This window comes from Columba livia, chromosome 3, assembly GCF_036013475.1.
Source record: "Columba livia isolate bColLiv1 breed racing homer chromosome 3, bColLiv1.pat.W.v2, whole genome shotgun sequence".
NCBI classification, from domain to species: Eukaryota; Metazoa; Chordata; class Aves; order Columbiformes; family Columbidae; genus Columba; species Columba livia.
Window position 1 is genome coordinate 111,085,582 of NC_088604.1, and position 20,555 is coordinate 111,106,136.

The 20,555-nt window shown below is 39.8% G+C and overlaps 1 protein-coding gene and 1 long non-coding RNA gene across 2 annotated transcripts; one reads left to right on the top strand and one right to left on the bottom strand.

Annotated features, from left to right (window-relative positions):
* The first annotated feature begins 4 nt into the window (after window positions 1-4).
* On the top strand, window positions 5-18,685 carry MCM8 (minichromosome maintenance 8 homologous recombination repair factor). Its single transcript, XM_021289371.2, has 19 exons — window positions 5-155; window positions 268-433; window positions 603-677; window positions 1,192-1,274; window positions 1,455-1,604; window positions 2,912-3,015; window positions 4,964-5,162; window positions 5,901-5,986; window positions 7,498-7,649; window positions 9,534-9,732; window positions 10,519-10,549; window positions 10,876-11,016; window positions 12,619-12,760; window positions 13,396-13,591; window positions 13,867-14,080; window positions 15,085-15,294; window positions 15,879-15,955; window positions 16,453-16,642; window positions 17,941-18,685. The coding sequence occupies exons 2-19, from the start codon at window positions 307-309 to the stop codon at window positions 18,031-18,033; spliced, it is 2,469 nt and encodes an 822-aa protein (XP_021145046.2). The 5' UTR covers window positions 5-155; window positions 268-306; the 3' UTR covers window positions 18,034-18,685.
* LOC110359689 (uncharacterized) lies at window positions 17,701-20,490 on the bottom strand. Its single transcript, XR_002415042.2, has 2 exons — window positions 20,201-20,490; window positions 17,701-19,822 (listed from the first exon to the last, which is right to left on the bottom strand). It is a non-coding gene; the product is annotated as an uncharacterized LOC110359689 (long non-coding RNA).
* Between the last annotated feature and the right edge of the window lie 65 nt (window positions 20,491-20,555).

Below are 20,555 nucleotides of genomic sequence, written 5' to 3' on the forward strand. Positions count from 1 at the left end.
GTAGGGGGAGCGAGACCCCCTCGCAAGGGAAGGGGCCGGCCAATGAGAGCGGGCGGGCCAAGCCTCCGGCTCCATGGCAACGCCTCATGCTCCCTCAGGATTGGTTACAGCGCCGGAAGAAACGTAGCGGCGCCAAAATAGAATGGGGGGGCGGGGTGAGAGTTTTCTTGTTTCCTCAGGGCCTTAGCTCCAGCCGCGCAGGTCAAGACCCTTGGCAAATAATTTTCAATTTAAATTAAATTGAAACTTTCTGTCTCATTGTCTTAGTTTGCCGTGGCGTCCCCGGACTGACACCTACGGAGCGAAATGAGCAGGGACCCCCGAGGCAGAGGAGGCGGCTGGGGAAGAAGCCTCCAGAGGTGGCGGGGCGGCTGGCGGGGCGGCTGGCGGGGCAGGGCGCAGAAGGTGGAGTGCGGGAGGATGCCTGAACCTGGTGAGTCGGCTTCTGTGCTTCCTCCTGTTCTCTGAAGCCATCGTGTTTGGTCGCTGAGCCAGTTATTGCTGTTTGCCTCACAGCAGTTGAAAGAATCACTGAAAATAAAGCTTGCGGGGTTTTAGTATCCACGTTGGTTTAATCCCTGTTTTTTTTTTTTTTTTCCCAGTAAAATCTCGACTAGTTCAATCAACGTTGGACCAGTTTATCCCCTATAAGGGCTGGAAACTTTATTTCTCTGAAGGTATCTTTAGACCAAAATTATGTGTAGCAAGTATTCAGTTTTCTCTAGGTCTGTTTATAATTAGAGGAGATAAGTTCAACAGAAAGCAAATGAAAATAGTTCGTTTTTTTTTTTTAATATAAAAGCGTGAATATAGTAGAGACTTTGGTCTTGCGGCACACTGTGTTCTCTGTGGGCTACAAAACTTGGAAAGGAATCTTGAAAAGTGTAAAATACAACTTTCTTAAGCCAGTTCAATTAGCCACGTAAGATGTGCAGTTTGCTAAAGATCGGAATATACATAGTGCTGCTGTACGTTTCTTGGTCCTATGTGCTTGTCCTATGTCATCTTAGACAAAGTTCTGTTTCATGACAGCTCTTATGGCAGAACGTTACTGTGACGCTGCTGAGGTTCTCATCTTCCTCAGTTTTGGAACGCAGAAATATAATGGAAGAGAAACTGATAGTTTATGTTATTTTGTGAAATTGAATTAATTATTCATGTCAATTACTAATGCATTGTGTTTTTAATCAGCTTATGCTGACAAGTCTCCTTTTGTCCTGAAGACTCAAGCCTTTGAAAAGTTTTTCATGCAGCGCATTGAACTTTATGATAAGGTAAAAACAAAACAAAACACCTCCCCCCCAACAACCTCTTGTCAATACACAAAATTTGTAACATTATTTTATTTTCTCCATCAAAAATCATCTCCATCATAGACATGAAATGTTTATGACATGTTTTGGATGTGTTGTTTGTAACTTGAAGTGTATTTTGTAACTTAAAATATTTCACAGGATGAAATAGAAAGAAAAGGAAGCATTCTTGTGGATTATAAGGAACTGATCCAAGACAGAGAATTAACTAAATCAATACCAAATATATCTACTGAATTAAGGGATATGCCTCAGAAAATGCTGCAGTGTATGGGTCTGGCAATTCATCAGGTAAACATGACATTCTAACATATATAACCATAACCCTCACAAGGACAAAGAATCAGTGGAACTTAGAGGCAATTATGTTATAGAAAATAAATCTCTATGATTTTCTGTCTTACAGAAATACAATGTTTATTCAAAACTTTTGATCTCTGCACCATTCCTTTATGGCCTACAAAATCTTGTTTTGAAAATGCTTTAGTTTTAGTGCATTTTGCTTATTCATCATCAAAGCGGTTGAGTAAAACTAATAGTTGTAATGTTTCTGTTACTTCCTATTGGGAGTCCTAATTCTTGTGTATTTATGTAATGTGTTGTGAGTTATGTGTGCTGTGTGTCCCACCTCACGCAGCAGAACCACAGCTCTGGTGGGTGAATTGTGAGCAGATTCAAGAATACCTGATTCTGTTGAATGTCTCTTAAAAGTAGTCATTCACTGCTTGTTGACAGGCAAGTTCTCAGGTGTTTGTGCTTTAGTTAAACAAAACTCCACTTTGACCAGCATTAAAGATTACTGTATACCTTCTTTTTCTTCTTTTTAACAAAACAAATATATTGGTTTTAAATTCCATTTAAAGGGGGGGTGGTTAGTAGGTCAAGAGAGGTTCTTCTTCCCTTCTACTCTGCCCTGGTGAGACCACATCTGGAATATTGTGTCCAGTTCTGGGCCCCTCAGTTCCAGAAGGACAGGGAACTGCTGGAGAGGGTCCAGCGTAGGGCAACAAAGATGATTAAGGGAGTGGAGCATCTCCCTTATGAGGAAAGGCTGAGGGAGCTGGAGCTCTTTAGCTTGGAGAAGAGGGGACTGAAGGGTGACCTCATTAATGTTTACAAATATATAAAGGGTGAGTGTCATGAGGATGGAGCCAGGCTCTTTTCGGTGACAATCAATGGTAGGACAAGGGGTAATGGGTTCAAATTGGAACACAAGAGATTCCACTTAAATATGAGAAGAAACTTCTCAGTGAGGGTGACAGACACTGGAACAGGCTGCCCAAGGGGGTTGTGGAGTCTCCTACTCTGGAGACATTCAAGACCTGCCTGGATGCCTTCCTGTGTAATCTCATCTACATGTTCCTGCTCCGGCAGGGGGATTAGACTAGATAACCTCTTGAGGTCCCTTCCAATCCCCAACATTCTGTGATTCTGTGAAAAGAAGCTTAAAACTGTTCAGAAGCAGAAAAATACTGTTCAGCAGAAGAGCAAAGGCTCTTTAGGCTTTAGCAGAGGCTCTAATCATAAGAGATGGTAATTGAGCTTAATAGCAAATTGAATCCCTACCACATTTGTGTTTGCCTTTCTGTTCTGTCCAGGTGTTAACAAAGGACCTTGAACGACATGCTGCAGAGCTGCAGGTGCAGGAAGGATTACCACTTGTTGGAGAACCTATAATAAATGTGCCTCTCATTCATGCTAGGTAATGGGTGTTTGTTTTGTTTTCAAAAACAAGTCTTTGTTTTCAGGAGGATCTATTTGCCTCTTGCCTAACAGTTGTCAGTGTCCCTGGGTGCTGCTGAAGGCTTACTTGTTTATTTTATTGAGAGACTTGACTTTGTGAAGCTGTTTCTAGAAAACCTGTCTACTCTTCGGTTTTTGCTTCACCATGACAAAGACTAAACTTGTGAAGACAAAAGTGACATGAAACTTTATTATAAGCAGAACAGCTTTTGACTAGAAAAGCTTGTAGACAGAAAAGTAACTTCTAAGTAGAAAAGCTATTCTGTGAAAAATTTATTGATTAAAAAGAGAAAAGTATTTCAATTTTTGTTGTTTACTGGAGAAGTTAGGAGGACATTATGATCTAGCATTTTGTTAGCGAAAGTTTTGTCTTCATAAGGAAGCTGATTTGGAAGGTGCAGACCTAAACTACAACGGGTAATATTTAGTATTCCTTCTATGGATGTTTTAACAGTGGTGTATGGGGATGTATTATTTTATACTAGCTTAAATCTATTAAAGGATTACTGGTAGAAAGTGTCAACAATATTAATTCTAATTAATCAAATTTTAATTTCAAATGAAGATGCTGAGGTTACAGTGATTCTGAACAAGCATGTACTTACACAAATAATAATTACTGATATTTTAGAAATGTGACTTCCTTTGAGTTGTTAATTAAACAAGCCCTTAGCGCATTTTTTTTTTCCTTTGGCAGAAGTAATAGCTTCTCAGACTTCAGGAGTCTGAGGGTGATTGGGAGTATAAGCCCTATCTGAGTTTGGTTTGTCTTGGGTTGTGGTTTGGTTGTGGTTTTGTGGTTTTTTTTTTTGTTGTTTTTTTTTTTTTTTTTTGGTTGGTTGTTTTTTTTGTTTTTTGTTGCTGTTTTTTTTGGGGTGGGGGGGGTGTTTTTTTTTTTTTCCCTGCTGGTGCTGGTTTGCTATGGTTGCTGGTTTTGGCATGACAGTTGAATTGAATTTGGTGGCTTGTCACACTACAATATGTATTTAAGTTTTGCATTATTATTAAACTGCCCCCTTTTAATTACACAGCAGAATCATAAAATAGTTTGGGTTGGAAGGGACCTTCAAAGCTCATCTAGTCCAACCCCCCTGCAATGAGCAGGGACATCTTCAACTAGATCAGGTTGTTCAGAGCCCTGTCCAGCATGGCCTTGAATGTCTCCAGGGATGGGGAATCTCCCACCTCTCTGGGCAACCTGGGCCAGTGTTTCACCACCCTCATAGGAAAAAATTTCTTCCTTGTGTCTAGTCTACATCTCCCCTATTTTAGTTTAAAACCATGACCCTTGTTCTATCACAACAGGCCCTTCTAAGAAGTTCCATTTCCCGATAAATTATTCTGTTTAAAGTTTGTTATTCTGAATTATGCAGCTGGGTATTCTTTTTTTTTGTCCTTAACAAGGTGCAGTATGTTATACCTGACAGGTTCTTATGTCCTTGAAATATGAAAATCCAGCCTTTCTTTTGGAACATAGGCATAATAAGTCTTTGATCCTTATGTGTCATGAGTCTAAACTCTGGTCTTAATCTGAAAAAATTCAAAGAGATGGTTATAGATGACTATAAAGTTATTTCTTCTGTATCACTAGTCTCAGTTTTTTACAGGAGGGAGGTGTCACTATAGAAACAAGCTGTACAGCTGTTGAGGTGTAAACACATTGGGAATATTAAATGTTACACTGCTCTTTAGAATAGGAATCAAAGACTATGCCATGGGTCCACAGCCAAAATAATAATTGCTGTGAATTACTGTTAATAATTGGTGTGTAAACATTTTGTTGTTGTTAGACAAGGGGTTTTCTGTTGTTTGTTTTTGTGGTGTTCTTTTGTTTTGTTTGTGGTTTTTGTTTTGTTTTCTTTAAATATTGTAAGCTTTTGAAATATTTATGCTTAACTTTTGTGTAGGGTGTACAACTATGATCCGCTAACTCAGCTGAAAAACGTTCGGGCCAACTGCTATGGAAAATATATTGCTTTGCGTGGTACTGTTGTGCGTGTCAGTAACATAAAGCCTCTCTGCACTAAGCTAGCTTTTGTATGTGGCACATGTGGAGATGTTCAGAGTGTCCCTCTACCTGATGGAAAGTATACCCTTCCAACTAAGGTCAGTTAAAACCATCTAACTTCATACTTTTCCCTCATCTGTAGTGACTTGAAAAAAAGCAACACTGCTGGTATTAAAAAAAAAATCTGATATTTAAAGCTAGGTTAAACAACTAACACATTAGAAAAAAAAAAATTAAACTTACCATGCAACACTGCATTACAGCATAACCTTGTTATTAGAAAAAATTGTATCCTGCTGAAACAAAACCATTATATAGGAACTCCCTCTAATGTAGAAGAAAAATATTTTTAGTTCCATTTCACGAGTTGTGTTTCAAAAGCCTCCTCTGTCTTGCTGTGGTGGTTTTCTATGGTTAGATTTGTGGTTTTTTGTGGGTTTTGTTTAGAACTTTCTGGTTTAATTTAGGACAGTGCCTGGTAATATTACATTATATGCTTAAGTGAAAAAAATACCTTCTCTGGAACATCTACAAGTATTAAAATAAACAAACACTATTCCCCCCCACCTGCTACCTTCCCCAAAAACTCAAGAAAACTCAAACCCATTCACCAAGGGTATTCAGCTCTATTCGCTCCAAAACTATGAGTCAGGGTTCAGGTGTCTTTGATAGCTTGTCATTAATTATACATAGTGCTAATTTGTAGCCCTAATTTAACGAGCTCTTTTCCTGAAATGGTGTTAATGGATCACATTGCTTTGCAATTAGGCAATTTCTTTTTTTTTAATTTTTTTTTTAAAAAGGTTGAAAATTAATTAGAATTACTGTTGTTACAGTGTGTTATTCCTGAGTGCCGTGGCCGATCCTTCACACCTGACAGAAGCTCTCCCTTAACCACTACCGTGGACTGGCAGTCTGTTAAGTAAGCACGTTTTCCCTTCGGTGCAAAAATGTAATGCAACAGGCTAGTCAGAAAGTGATGGGATGGCTCATTTCTTGTTACACTGTGCAGCTTCAATAATCCTATTCTTTTGCGGCAAGCACTCTTCAAAATTTGTATTACAAAGCATTTGTTTTATCAGAGCAAGAATATGCTTTGCATATTAAACTTAATCAATGTAGTATCTTCTTGGAAATTCTTCCTACTAAGACTGAGTTCTTTGAGAAATGTTCAGTTTATGATCTTCGCAGCTTTTCTTGATAATTTCTAATTTCATGTCTTATTTAATGACTCCTTTCAGTGATCTCTTAAGTCGACTAGAAACGCTAGTCAGCTGTGACAGTTGAATGAACCAAAAGTAAATTTGAGGGTTAAAAATCTGAATTTGAAGTAATATCGTTTGTGTCCCCCAGTCCTTAGAGCACACTCAACAGAAGGAAATAATGCTGTGCCTGACCATAACTTTCTATGTCTAATCCGCCCAAAATTTGTGAGATCACTGCTATGGGTGAACAAGTTACTATTGCTACAGAAATCAACAATGTTAAAGTATGGGAAGGTGGACAGTGGATCTTGTTTTCATTGCTTCCATCTTAATTATGCTACTATGACCATCCTACTACTGCCCTATAACACGTTCAGAAGAGTTTGATGTGGTGTTTCTTCTGCATCTTGTTCACTTACTGCAGTAAGGGTGTCAGCTTGGAAAAAAACAGGACTCTGCTTACTTTTCCCCACTTCGTATGTTCAGATTCTCTAAGTTAATGTGCTCTGTATCAAAAGTCTTATTGTGCCAAATGACATCTAAATATGATTTTCTTTATTAACCCTCTGTAATAAAAGCCATTTAAGAATTCATTAAAAAATAGTGCTGACGTTCTTGTCAGCAGCTCTAGAGGGTGCTGTTTATCACAGTTTCTTAAGAACCACTCAACTCCAAGCTTCAAGGAAAACTGTCAGAGCCATAAGTGCAGAGCCAAAACCGGAAACCTTCAAAGAACTTCTTAGTTGTCAGCCTTTTACAACTATACAAAGAGTGAGCTACTGTTCTTGTTGTGGTCTGAGGAGTTTCTTGGGCTTTGCTAGGGTAAAAACGCCAATTAAGCATTCATCGGGGCTCTAATATCTGACCTCTTAATTTTTGTATATGAGGTCCATCTTATTTCATGTACTGAATTTATTTCTGCATGAACATGCTCATCAGTGCCAGAAAAATCTGAATTTCAGCATTGTTTATTATTTCTGGAGTTCATAGTTAATTTCATTTCTGGGTTTTATGCATAATGTATACTCATTTATTAAAGTCTGAACTGAAAGATTTTTTTTTTCTTCAAATTAAGCATTGCTGTTTCTTGTGTTTATCAGGGCATTTCTGCTGTCTCCCTTTTCAGGTAGGAAAAGATTGGTCGGAAGCACACAGCTGGAGATCTTGTGTGCTGTAACTGAATTGGGAATGTTATGCATGGAGTGTGCACTCACCTTGTGTTTTGCAGAGTGCAGGAGCTCATGTCAGACGATCAGCGAGAAGCAGGCCGAATCCCTCGCACAATCGAATGTGAACTGGTTCAAGATCTTGTGGACAGCTGTGTCCCAGGAGATATGGTCACAATTACAGGGATAGTTAAGGTGTCGAGCACTGAGGAAGGTAAAATGCATCATCTGAGAATAGCTTTTTCCTAGCATGGGGATTTTTCTAGTGGTTATGCAAGAACAACAACAGCCATCCCCCTTCAGAAGTTCCCAAAGGAGTTGGACTTGACAATCCTTATGGGTCCCTTCCAACTCAGGACATTCTATGATTCTGTGATTCTGGTTCTATAATGAGTTATTTTGAAAAGGCCAGAAGCAGCGCTGTTCAAAAGGAGCACTGTCCCTAATGTCCACTGATAAACGGGGTTTCACAGCTCTTCCTGCTTCCTCTCCCCTGTAATAGAACATATTGCAGAGAACTACCATACTGATTTACTGTGAGACATCATTCTCTGCTCAGGAATCATTGGGGGATACAAAAAATGATGGATTACTAAGCTACATGTTTAATTCTTCTGCACTATGGATTTTTTTCATCTAAATATTGAGTAGAAACATTTTATGTGCAGCTTTTATTTGACCAAAATGTAGTAATTTAAAATTCCTGGAAAACTGGACATCCACAGATCCATGGGCACTGATGGGATACACCCATGAGTGCTGAGAGAGTTGGCAGATGTTATTGCTACGCTGCTCTCTGTCATCTTTGAAAGGTCTTGGAGAACAGAGAGGTTCCTGAGGACTGGAAGAAAGCCAGTGTCATTCTAGTCTTCAAAAAGGGCAAGAAGGCCAATCTAGGAAACTACTGGCCAGTAAGCCTCACCTCCATCCCTGGAAAGGTGATGGAACAACTTATTCTGGACATAATCTCCGAGCATGTGGAGGAAAATAAGGTTATGGGGAGTAGTCAACATGGATTCGCCAAGGGGAAATCGTGTTTGACCAACCTGGTAGCCTTCTATGATAGTATGACTGGCTGGGTAGATGGGGGGATAGCAGTGGATGGTTGTCTACCTTGACTTCAGCAAGGCTTTTGACACCATCTCCCACAGCATCCTCATAGGCAAGCTCAGGAAGTGCAGGCTGGATGAATGGACAGTGAGTTGAATTGAGAACTGGCTGGATGGCAGAGCTCAGAGGGTTATGATCAACAGTGCAGGGTCTAGTTGGAGGCCTGTAGTTAGTGGGGTTCCTCAAGTGTCAGTACTGGGTCCAGTCTTGTTTAACCTCTTTATCAATGACCTGGATGAAGAGACTGAGCGCACCCTCAGCAAGGTTGCTGATGATACCAAACTGTGAGACTGGCTGTGAGGCTGACATATGAGAAAGCTGTGCTGCTATTCAGCAACACCTGAACAGGACAGAGGACTGGGCAGAGAAGATCTTATCAGTGCTTATAAATAACTCAATGGTTGGGTGTCAAAAGAGTGGGACCAGACTCTTTTTCAGTGGTGCCCAATGACAGGATGAGGGGCAGCAGTTACAGACTGAAACACAGGAGGTTCCATTTAAACATGAGAAGAAACTTCATTACTCTGAGGCTGATTGAGCACTGGAACAGGTTGCTGTGGAGTCTCCTTCTCTGGAGACATTCTAAACCTGCCTGGACACCTTCCAGTTTAATCTGCTCTGGGTGAACCTGCTTTAGCAGGTGGGTTGGACTAGAAGATCTCCAGAGGTCCCTTCTAGCCCCAACCATTTTGTGATTATATGTAATTCTGTCAAAATTCTATTTATTCTGGGAGAATATTCTCTCCATATATACACATACCCTTCTAATCTAGCAAAATTTTTTTTTGTATACTTAAATTGAGGGAACTTTAAGAACATATGTAACTGGAAACTTACTTTGCATCAGTTTTTGAAAATGTACATGTTCAATTACTTAAATATGAACATTTTGCACGACTGTACTTAATATTTCTTCATTACCCTATGTCATTTGTAAATAACATCAGTATTTAAACATTTCTCCATCCTTTCTCAATTTTTCTAACAGGAGCTTCTAAAAATAAGAATGACAAGTGTATGTTCTTGTTGTACATTGAGGCAAATTCTGTCAGTAACAGTAAAGGACAAAAACCAAAGAGTTTTGATGATGAGACTTTTCAAAGATCATTCATGGAGTTTTCACTTAAAGACCTCTATGCTGTTCAAGAAATTCAAGCTGAGGAAAACCTGTTCAGGCTCATTGTGAAGTAAGTTGTGCCAGTTCTAGACTAGGTCTAGGATTAGACCCCTGAAACAGCATGACCAACTTCAGACAAATGTGGCAGCTAATTTTAAAGCTGAGGCTTGTGTAACAGGCACTTCAGAGATTTAGCAAGCTTTAGTGATCAAGGGGCTTGGGAGGAAGTGAAAGTATTGCATTGGGGGTGTTAGGACTCTGGGAGGGATTTAAGGATACAGGAAAATAAGGAGAGTTTCAGTTCAACCCTGAGACAGAAAGCCAGGGGTCAAAAAAAAAAGGCAATTAATTTTGCTCCTCACTGAGAAAACTCAACTCATGAGCACTGTTTTGTTCTCTGCTCTGCTTTTCTACAGCAGAGGAAAGAGGTGCTAGAACTGAGAAGAGGGTGTGAAAGACCCTCTGTTTAGACCAAAGTACCTTTTGAGCTGGGGTGTCCCTTGGGTCCTCCAGGTGGAGTCAAAGAACATGAAACTGGCATCTTTAAAAGGAGGGTTACAGGTATTTACTTGATCAAGATAAGAACAGGGCAGAAACCACTGGGAAACTGGCTCACCCCTGTGTGCAAACTCAAATTCAAGGCTTATCATTTTAAGCATATCCGGTTATCTGAAAATTTCAAAAAAATTCATGCTGCTTTTAAACTGATTCTGTTGGAGATTCAGAAACAGCTAACCAAAAGTTGTGTATGTTTACAGAGGTATCCTATGACAAAAGAGAACAAGTGGGGTTTTTTTCTTTAATCATAATACAATATTTATATTCCCCTTATGTTACAGTGGTGTTTGTTTTTCAGCTCTCTTTGTCCTGCAATCTATGGCCATGAGGTAAGTAAAAAACAAACAAACAAACCAAAACCACCACACCAAAAAAGACCACAACAAACCCAGCTCTGCTTGCAATTTCAGTTTGAAATGTTTATGCCACAGTAAATTCCTAAAGGATTTATAAAACTTATCTGGGGTGGGAAGGGTCAGAGACTGTATTTACAGGTGACTGTGATTCGTAGTCACTTTCAGTGACAAGGTGGTGGCAGTCATACCTGTAAATTCAGCCAGCCAGAAGGAAAGGGTTATTACAGCCAATTTTAGGGAGCTGTCAATATTGGTCCACGTGAGCAGATACTTATTCATGTTGGTATGTGCCCCTACAGATTGTAAAGGCAGGTTTGGCCCTGGCATTATTTGGAGGATGTCAGAAGTTTGTAGATGACAAGAACAGAATCCCGGTGCGAGGAGATCCACATGTTCTGGTTGTTGGAGATCCAGGATTAGGAAAAAGTCAAATGTTGCAAGTATGGGTTGATTTATTTCTGTTGTCTGACTGGATTTTTCTCTAATTCCTTGATAACTTGATTTCTTGTAAGCATAATAGGATATCTGTTCTAAGACCAAAGGGTTGTTTGCGCTTAGCTGGAGCTGTTTTCATGTAGGATGCCTCAAATATAGGATATCACCCAAAGGGGTCTCTGCTGTCCTCTCCTTCCAGAGTGCCTTGCGGAAGGGATCCAGCCTGTTAAAACACTTATCAAAGCAGGTGTACTTGGTCAAGCCTGGGGGCTTTCAAGCGTAGCCTTGCTGTCCTGCCTTATATAGTTTGGGGTTCTTTTGTTTGTCTTGGCTTTTTGGGAAAGGGACTTGCTGCTGTATTTGGGTTTTAATCTTGCTGGGCATTTCTGCATGACTGTGACAAAATCAGTTAGTAATAGAATGTTTTTGTCTTAAACAGAATGATTTAAAAGTTCCATGTGATTTTCCTTAGTTACTATGAAGTGAAAGACGGACAGAGTTCACCTAGACCTGCAGTACTGCATACCTTGTTTAAAAAGTCCAAGTCTTTCTAACGTAGACGTGTTGTGCTAGGATATGGCTTGAAATAACTTAACCAAAGTGATGGATTTGTATGCAAGCATCCTGGCAAACACTTTAGAATTATTTTTTAACTGAATGGGGACTCTCTAGCATAGAGTAGATGATTTTTTTTTTTTTTACATTGTTACTAAACAATGGAATGCCATTCAAGAAAAGCTACTAATCTGTTCCTCAGATAAGACCCAGATACAAGGCTTTTATCAGTCATTACTGTCACAGGAAAAAAAAACAAAACACCCCACCCCCCAAAAAACAAACAAACACAACAAACCAAAACCAACCAACCAAAAACAAGCAGAAAACCAAAGCTGAAAAGAAGCCACGTTGTTTGTTTGGGTTTTTTTTTAATGCAAATACTCAGTACCTGTCACAGATCTGGTACTGAACAAATATACTTGGGGTGCTATCTCTTAAATAAAATAGATGCATCAATAACTATAGACATTTATGGGAAAATCCAGTTATAACTGTATTCTAGGCAAATTTAACTGCAAAACATCTATGTTCAAGTTTACCATGCTTTGCTTTCTAGTTCAAGTTTTAAACTGTAAGCTGCTTTCTGGATATTAGAGGCATGGAGAAGACTTGGACTGTCCTTTATCCCCTGGCTGAGGGGAAATCTGTGCATACTGCCTGTAAAGCATCATGTGTTGGGCACTAGGACAAGATATATTAGTCTAAAAAGATGTTGAGGTCTGAAGATACAGAAACTATATCTTCAGTTCTGTGACAGACAGCATGTCCCTAGGCATTTCAACCTACTTTGAAATGTAGGTGCTGTGCCCCAGGTCCTAGTACTTTTGATAACACAGTAGATGTGGCTGTGTTGCAAGTATTGTGAACAAAGTTATTTCTACTGTTTTACAGAAGTATGTCTCTTGGGATTGCAAGGAGTTATAATTTTACTGTTGGGCCACATTAAGTAGAAAGAAACAAATTTGGGTTTACTTTGATTTGTTCCTCTAGGATTAGCCCTATGAAATTCTTCACCTTGGGGAGGGAAAAACTATTTATTTCTCTCCTAGGCAGTGTGTAATGTTGCTCCTCGAGGTGTGTATGTTTGTGGTAATACTTCAACCAGCTCTGGCCTGACTGTTACGCTGTCTAGAGATGGTGCTTCTGGAGATTTTGCCTTGGAAGCTGGTGCTTTAGTGCTTGGAGATCAAGGTAATACGTGTGATGCTACAGGTTTGATATGAACACGTGTATGGGCTGCTGAGTCTAAGATTAACTACAGTGCTTTTATTACTGTGGATTAAAAACTTAAATTTGAAGAATGATATTGTCTTTGCACACCTTCGGAAGTTCTGAGCTTTTCCAGAGACTTCTCTGGAGGTGGTTCCTGCTTTCCTAGGGCTTAGGATGTAAAGGAAACTGTAGTTCTGCAATTTGTATACCAGCTTTACTTAATGTGTCAAAGAACTAGGATTTTATTGTTGAGAAACATCTGACTTAATGGCAGCTACTGGATTCTTATTGTTTTGGAAAACTTCTTGCTTATGAGGGTTGTCTTCTATTTTTAAAAAGCTTGTTTTGTCATCTTAATGTGTAATTAAGACACTACTTTCATGAGCCAGGCCAACTTCATAATGGTTCAGCTGCAGCAACATGAAATGAAAACAAACCTGGCTGAAATGGAGACTTGGTCCTATGTCTCCTGCAGTCCCTAAGACATTAGGCTGGACTTCTGATGCATTGTAACATCCAATCTATCAGACTGTACAATCAGCACTGGATTGTAGTGTATGCTTATCCAACAGTTAATGTGTTTTCTAATAAGTCTTTGTCTTAATTGTTTCCAGGTATTTGTGGAATAGATGAATTTGATAAGATGGGAAACCAGCACCAGGCTTTGTTGGAAGCCATGGAACAGCAAAGCATCAGCCTTGCCAAGGCTGGCATTGTTTGCAGTTTGCCAGCTCGGACATCTATTGTTGCTGCAGCAAACCCAGTTGGAGGACATTATAACAAAGCCAAAACAGTGTCTGAGAACTTAAAGTGAGCGCTTTCTGAAATGCTGCTTTATATAGTTCACGACCAGGAGTAGGTGCTTCTGGTAGTCTTCTTGTTTGTATATAATCACTTTTGAGTTTCTTGGAGTTTGAACACAAGCTCACTGTAATAATTTTTTTGTGGTTTTTGAGAGAGAAGTTGCTGTTCTACTTTATTCTGAATGAATGGGACAGGATTTTTAAATGTCTTTGAAGTGGAGAAGGGTTGCTGTAGTTCTGCTTTTTGACAAGCATCGTGTGGTTTTCTTGTTTTTATTCTAGAATGGGGAGTGCCTTACTGTCGAGGTTTGATTTAGTTTTCATTTTGCTGGACACCCCAAATGAAGATCATGATCACCTGCTCTCTGAGCACGTGATGGCAATCCGAGCGGGAAAGCAGGCAGCGTGCAGCAGTGCTGTTGTGACTCGCACCAACACACAGGATCGCTCTGTTCTCGAAGTAGTTTCAGATCGACCACTACTTGAAAGACTAAAGGTAGGACTTGTCTCGTGACTGTTGCTATGCCCTTTCCTGTGGCATTCCTTGCAGTGGGACCTGGCAACCCTGACCTGCTGGATGTCCTTGGTCTCTCATTCTTCTCATCATAATTGGTCCTGAATTAAAGAGGAAGCATTTAAAGCTCCAGCCACCATTTTCTACCAATTGTCTGTTGTAAGTGACATTACCCACCCTGCTGGAGCTGCTAAAAATGTGTGTCAAGCCATATTCATCTCCACATAAAAGTGTAAGCTGAGCTAGGTTTATTTAGGTTGTGGTAGTGAGAAGGAACTTTGCATGAGAAGCTCTAAAGTAAATTTGCTGTGTTATATTTCAATGAAGAGCTACAGAACTAGACTAGATATAATTTGATATAACACAATGTGCTGTGAAATATTGAATCCAAATAAAGAGGTGTTTAAACAAATCCTTAGACATCTGCAACTCATGACAGATTTGGGGATCACAGAAGGGAAAGCATACTACTTATTAAACTTGAAGTAATCAGTTTGAGGGCTGATATTGTTAAAAGCTGGGTCTTGGGAGAAATATCCTGTACTGGAGCAAAACCCATGCACTTTTTGAAATGGGATATCAGCAGTGATGGTTTATTCTTCTGTGGAGATACATCCTATAACAATTGGTAAATCATGGGTCTTTTTATTTTTAAGAAAGAATTCTTGATATAGTCAAATTATATTGGGCACTTCCTATCATTGCAAATGAGAAGCTTTAGCTGCTTTTTCTGAGATGGACAAGTGGAAGCATAGTGTATGGACTTAAGTACACAATTAATATATGGAGCTCTAAAGCCCTTAAGCTGAAGATTTCACCAGATAAAGCATAGAATATGAAGATTTTATTTTAAAATTTAGTGCTAGAGTTAGATTATGGTTGGACTTGATGATTCTGAGCGTCTCTTCCAACCAAAATGATTCTATGATACAATTTATATTGTATAGGACTCTGACAGAAATCTGAACTCTCTGTAATTGGGTTAGATCTTACCAGGAGAAAACTTTGATGCCATTCCACATCAGCTGCTGAGGAAGTATGTTGGATATGCTCGGCAGTACGTTCACCCAAATTTATCTCCAGAAGCTGCTCAGGTTCTCCAGGAATTCTATCTTGAGCTCCGGAAACAGAACCAAGGAGCAGACAGCACACCAATCACCACAAGGCAGCTGGAATCTCTGATTCGACTAACAGAGGTAAATTCAAGATGTAATACTTCAGGGATTGAAAGCAAAGAGATTATTCCTAAACTACTACTGATATCCTATAATTTTTGACATCTTATTCACGGCTATGCCTTTTTGTTGTTGTGCTTAAAAAAAAAAAAAGGCAATGCAAGAGACTTACAAATGCTTAGGAACTAGTGATGCTTAAAGCCTCTTAAAGTAAAACACTCTTGAGGAGTTGGAAAGAGAATCTATTGTGTTCTCCCAAAAGAAAGAAAAGTAGGTGCAGGCAGGAACAGCCTGCTGCCCATTCTGAACTTAAGGTGCCGCTGTTTTCCCTAACACGATGCATTAATAACACTGTTTGTTATCTGTTGCTTACCAATAATACACTGTTAAAAAGCAAATTAACTTTAAGCTACAGCTTAATAATGTGAGTGAGAAGGACATGATGTTGATATGCTGTCAAAAAAAAATACTGAAATCCTGTAGGCTCATCTCTACTCCTGTACATTCCATCTTTGCTTCTAAAACTTGTACCTATTGTGGGGCAATTACATAAGTTGTAATGTATCTTAAATATATCTTTGTGGGGTTTTTTATTTTGTTTTAAGGCACGATCAAGGCTAGAATTAAGGGAGAAATGTACCAAGGAAGATGCTGAGGATGTAATAGAAATCATGAAGTACAGGTAATACACACTGCTTTAGAAGTAAAGAAAGTAATATGATGCTATTAACTCAAAGACCCCTTTTTTTTTAATACAGAAATTCAAACACAGTGAAGAAATTAACTAATCAAGTTTAAGTGCATTGATAATAGTATTCAGATTTGCTAGCTCTCTTTTTTTAAAACTGATAGCATTCCTAAGTTGGAAATGATTGCTTACGCCTTTGAGTTGTGTCATCACAGCAGTTACGTGTACCAGTGCACAGTGATTTAGATATGAGGCACTACCAAAGGTTTTTTTCTCTCATGTGATTATTCTCTGTTGTTGCATTTGAACAATTTAAGTTTAAAAGTGATTTGTACAGGTGCTTGGTCTAGGTTCCCTAGATAGTGACTTTCATACTAGGGAATGGTTTCCTATGGGGCTTCTGAAAGCTTTCTCAAGCAGTTATGTTTAAAGAAGTAAATTTACGCACCCTTGCTTTTACATCCAGTTGATCTTGGTTTATATATTTTTAGCATGTTGGGAACCTACTCAGATGAGTTTGGAAAACTGGACTTTGAACGTTCACAGCATGGGTCTGGGATGAGCAATCGGTCACAAGCAAAAAGATTTGTTTCTGCCCTCAACAGTGTTGCAGAGAGAACTTACAACAATCTCTTTGACTTGCAACAGCTTCGACAGATTGCGAAGGAGCTACAAATACGAGTAAGTTTGGAAACCAAGCATTCTTCAACAACAAACTGCAGTACCAGTCAAAACTACTTATTGCAAAATGAAAATTGGAAAAGGCACATCTGTTGTGCCTCTGCAATCAACAGAAATAAGCAGTGCTTGCTGGTTTTAGGCTGAATACTCTTCCTGCATTGCTCGTGTTTGTAAACCTTATTAATCTTACTACTGGATTGACAGTAACAATTCCTTGCACAAGTAAGGGCTGGTTCTACTTCTGAAGCTGGGCTTTAACAAGGTTCTGCTTTGTTTCATGGAAGGCAGTTGGTTTCAGTATACTTTACCTCCTCTGGCTCCCCAGAGGCCACACCTAGTTTTGTTCCCAAATTTAGACTGCTGTGATGTTCATGTTCTATTTTGGCAGTGCAGTGACGTTTTGCTTGGCCTTCTCTGGCCCAAATGTGCCTTTTCGGTTTTCCTTTCCGCTTCGAGCATCCTAATGTTGTAACTTGATAGGAACAGCATGTAGGACACACGGCCACAAATGTGTTTTTGCATTTTGTACTTGTGGGGGAATTCAGCCAAAAAATATCGATAGCTAATTCTACTTTTTGCTTCATTATAAGAAGCTTTAAATGCCAATTTAAAACTTAAAAATGGGTTTCAGTGTAATAAGTGAAAACTAATCATAATGAATTTATGGAATTTATTTTGGGCAATAATGCTGTTCTTTCTGTTACCTGGTTAGCCTCCTTTGTCCTGCTGGGGCAAGATGGTTTCTGTCATCAAACTTGTTCAAATGTTGATTGCACGTAAGACTGGATTGGGTCTGAATCCGCTCTGACAGACCATGTTATTGTAAGCTCTCTTCCCACATGAACATTAATTCATCTAGTAGTTACTTAAAGCTAATTAAATTAATCTAATTTTCCCTTCATATATAGAGTATTGCCTGTTCAAAGGTCTGTACCTGTAATAAATACTTGGAAATCAGTGAGTTGTAGAAATCAGACTTTTCTTTGGTAGATACTTGTGTTTCAGAACTTAGGTTTACACATATGTAACTCTGAGTACTTTCTGCATGTTATGAAGTGGAGGACACTTATTCTATGTAACACCACAGTAAACACTGTGTGAGTATAGCACAAAAGGGTGCAACTGATTGTATGCCACCTCCTAGTAGGTCAGCTGTTTATTAAGAAAATTAACCTATTCTCAGCTCACTTTATTTCACCAAGTTCTTTCAAACTTTTTGTTGCTTTACATGAGAAAAAATGTCATTCTTACAATTTGATGTTTATATATTTTCCTCTTTTTTTCTTTTTTTTTTTTAGGTATCTGATTTTGAAAGCTTTATTGGATCCCTAAATGATCAGGGTTATCTTTTGAAAAAAGGTTCAAGAGTTTACCAGCTTCAGACTATGTGACAAACTTTCTTGAGACATCATCATTGTATCTGGAATGGACCTGCAGCATTAAAATGCTGAACTGCAGCCTCCCACATCAGTTGGTGCACTGCTGGCACTGTCACTCACTGAGGTGTGACATCCCCTTTCAGAAACTCACAGTTGCCAATAGGTTTCCTTTAAGCTACCGTAGGACAAACTGACGTGTGGTATTGCTGCTTGGCTCATCCTGTAGGTCTGCTAGCCCAAATGCAACTGTATAAGACTAGCATGTGCTTTATCATCCTTGAGGAGTGGAAAGTGTATTTGATATTGACATTGTCACAGTACCACAACAGTTTCTACTTCTACAAGAGATGTTAGACCCGCAGATATAAGAACAGAAATTGTTAGTGAGAACGTCTGAGTTGTGTTCATTTGAAGAATCTGAAGTACAGAAATGTTTCTAAAAGCTTTGGAACCTTTGTGTTGAGACAATGCAGTTTTATATCAGTTAAGAAGTGATACTTTGAAACGGATTTAAATTTTCAGCTTTGTAGGTCTGTATTTGTTGGTCTAAGATTGTATCTGAAATGCAAGTCTGCATTAAGAAAATATCCCTCTTCTGATATTTAATTTGTAAAGCAGAAATTGGATTTTATTTATGACTTTTATTAAATGTATTTCTGAAAAATCTGATTTGAGAGTGTTATACAGTAACAGTGAACACAGGTGTGGGTATTAATGGCCACTACAGGAAGCATAACACAAACATGTTATGCTTCTATGTAACTCTCTTCCTGCCACAGGAGAGAGAATGTGTGTCCTGCAAGAGTGAAGTGCTGAATGTTGCCTGACTTTTAGGAAATCAGAGTCATGGCCTAGTGCAGTGAATGGCAGACGAGAACTTTTCAGGGTAAGTATGTAAAAACCCCAAAACCAACAAAACACACAAAAACAACAACAGTACAGGAAAGACATAGACCTGTTGGAGAGGCCACCAAGATGATCAGAGGGCTGGAACAGCTCTGCTGTGAGGACAGGCTGAGAGAGTTGGGGTTGTTCAGCCTGGAGAAGAGAAGGCTCCAGGGAGACCTTATTGCAGCCTTTCAGTGCTTAAAGGGGCCTGTAGGAAAGACAGGGACAGACTTTTTAGCAGGGCCTGTTGTGACAGTACAAGGGGTAATGGGAGGGCAGATCCAGGCTAGACATGAGGAAGAAATTTTTTACAATGAGGGTGGTGAAACACTGGCCCAGGTTCCTCAGAGAGGTGGAAGATGCCCCATCCCTGGGGACATCCCAGGCCAGGCTGGATGGGGTTTTGAGCAACCTGATCTAGGTGAAGATGTCCCTGGTTGGACTAGATGGGCTTTGAAGGTTCCTTGCAACCCAAACTATTCTATGATTGTGGTAACTGTGGTTAATGGCTTTTTTTAATGTATGAACTGTCATTCTGTGTGTGCATCAGTAGGTGTCTTCTCCATGAGCATTAGCATTTGGGCAGCAGATGAGACTCCTTGCAACCTGGGAATTGATTCTACATGAGAAGGCAAACTACTGTATCAACTAATGGGAAGCTGGTGTTAGACACTGATTTTTAAACTTTGCCAACAGATAAATGCAGGGTTTGTTTTTTTTCCCATGTAGAAGAAATCTTCTCAGACTTGCACAGTATAACCAGGGCACCATGGGTAGAGGACAGATCTGGGGTTCTATGTCCTGCCTGAGGAGGTCCCCCTGAAAGGCCCTTGCTTCTGTATCAGCTGCAAACTTGCTGGTAGTGCAGCCTGTCCCAGCAGGTGCTTCTACTCCTGTCTTCAACCTCCCATGTCTAAAAAAAGAAATAACTACATTTAATTGTAATTAATCAACGATTATTAATTAATAATTAAAATTAATTAACAAGTTAAACAACAATTAACAAGTAATTAATTAACAATATATACTATCTCCAGATTCTTTCAAACAGCTGTGGAAGAGGTAGAGTGAAATATCCTACAAGCCAGTGGGTTTTTGGTTGTTTATTTTTTTTAAGAGCCTCTGTTTGCTTTGCCAGTTAATTGACTGCTGTAATTACAATTGTTCGACTACTTGGGGGGTCAAACCATAGCTGCCTGATAAAGTGGTGCCAGAAATATGAAAAATAACAGTGTCTCCTAGTGCTAGAGGTGGGTAGGAGCAAGCCATGGAAGCAAACAAGTGACTGCACCTGGAAAAGTAAACTCTTCCTTCTTGAGCCAAAGTAAATGTGGCTGACGGAGGGCGAAGAGCAAGTACTACGAACAACAGACTACTGAGGTCCCCTAAGAAGCGGTAGTAATAAAGCAAACCTTCACCGTTCTCCGTTAAGAGCTTGTAAGAGAACGGCGGCATCGACAAGCGCGGCCCCAGGAGCTGCCCCGCCGTGAGGAGCGGGGTGACCGCGGGCCCCTCCTGCCATGCGCACGGCCGCCCGCGCCTGGGGACCACCGGGGGAGAGCCTCGCTCGGCAGGCAGGCCGGAAAGCGCAGCTTTTCCCGCTCTTTCTCCCCACAGCCAAGATACATTTCTAACTCAGCCGCCGC

Excerpts from the sequence above, each read along its gene's own strand:
- MCM8 (XM_021289371.2), top strand. The coding sequence starts at position 307 with ATGAGCAGGGACCCCCGAGGCAGAGGAGGCGGCTGGGGAAGAAGCCTC. Across the intron at positions 9,733-10,518 it reads CTGTTCAGGCTCATTGTGAA|CTCTCTTTGTCCTGCAATCT; the intron begins GTAAGTTGTGCC and ends TTTGTTTTTCAG. Across the intron at positions 14,081-15,084 it reads CACTACTTGAAAGACTAAAG|ATCTTACCAGGAGAAAACTT; the intron begins GTAGGACTTGTC and ends TAATTGGGTTAG.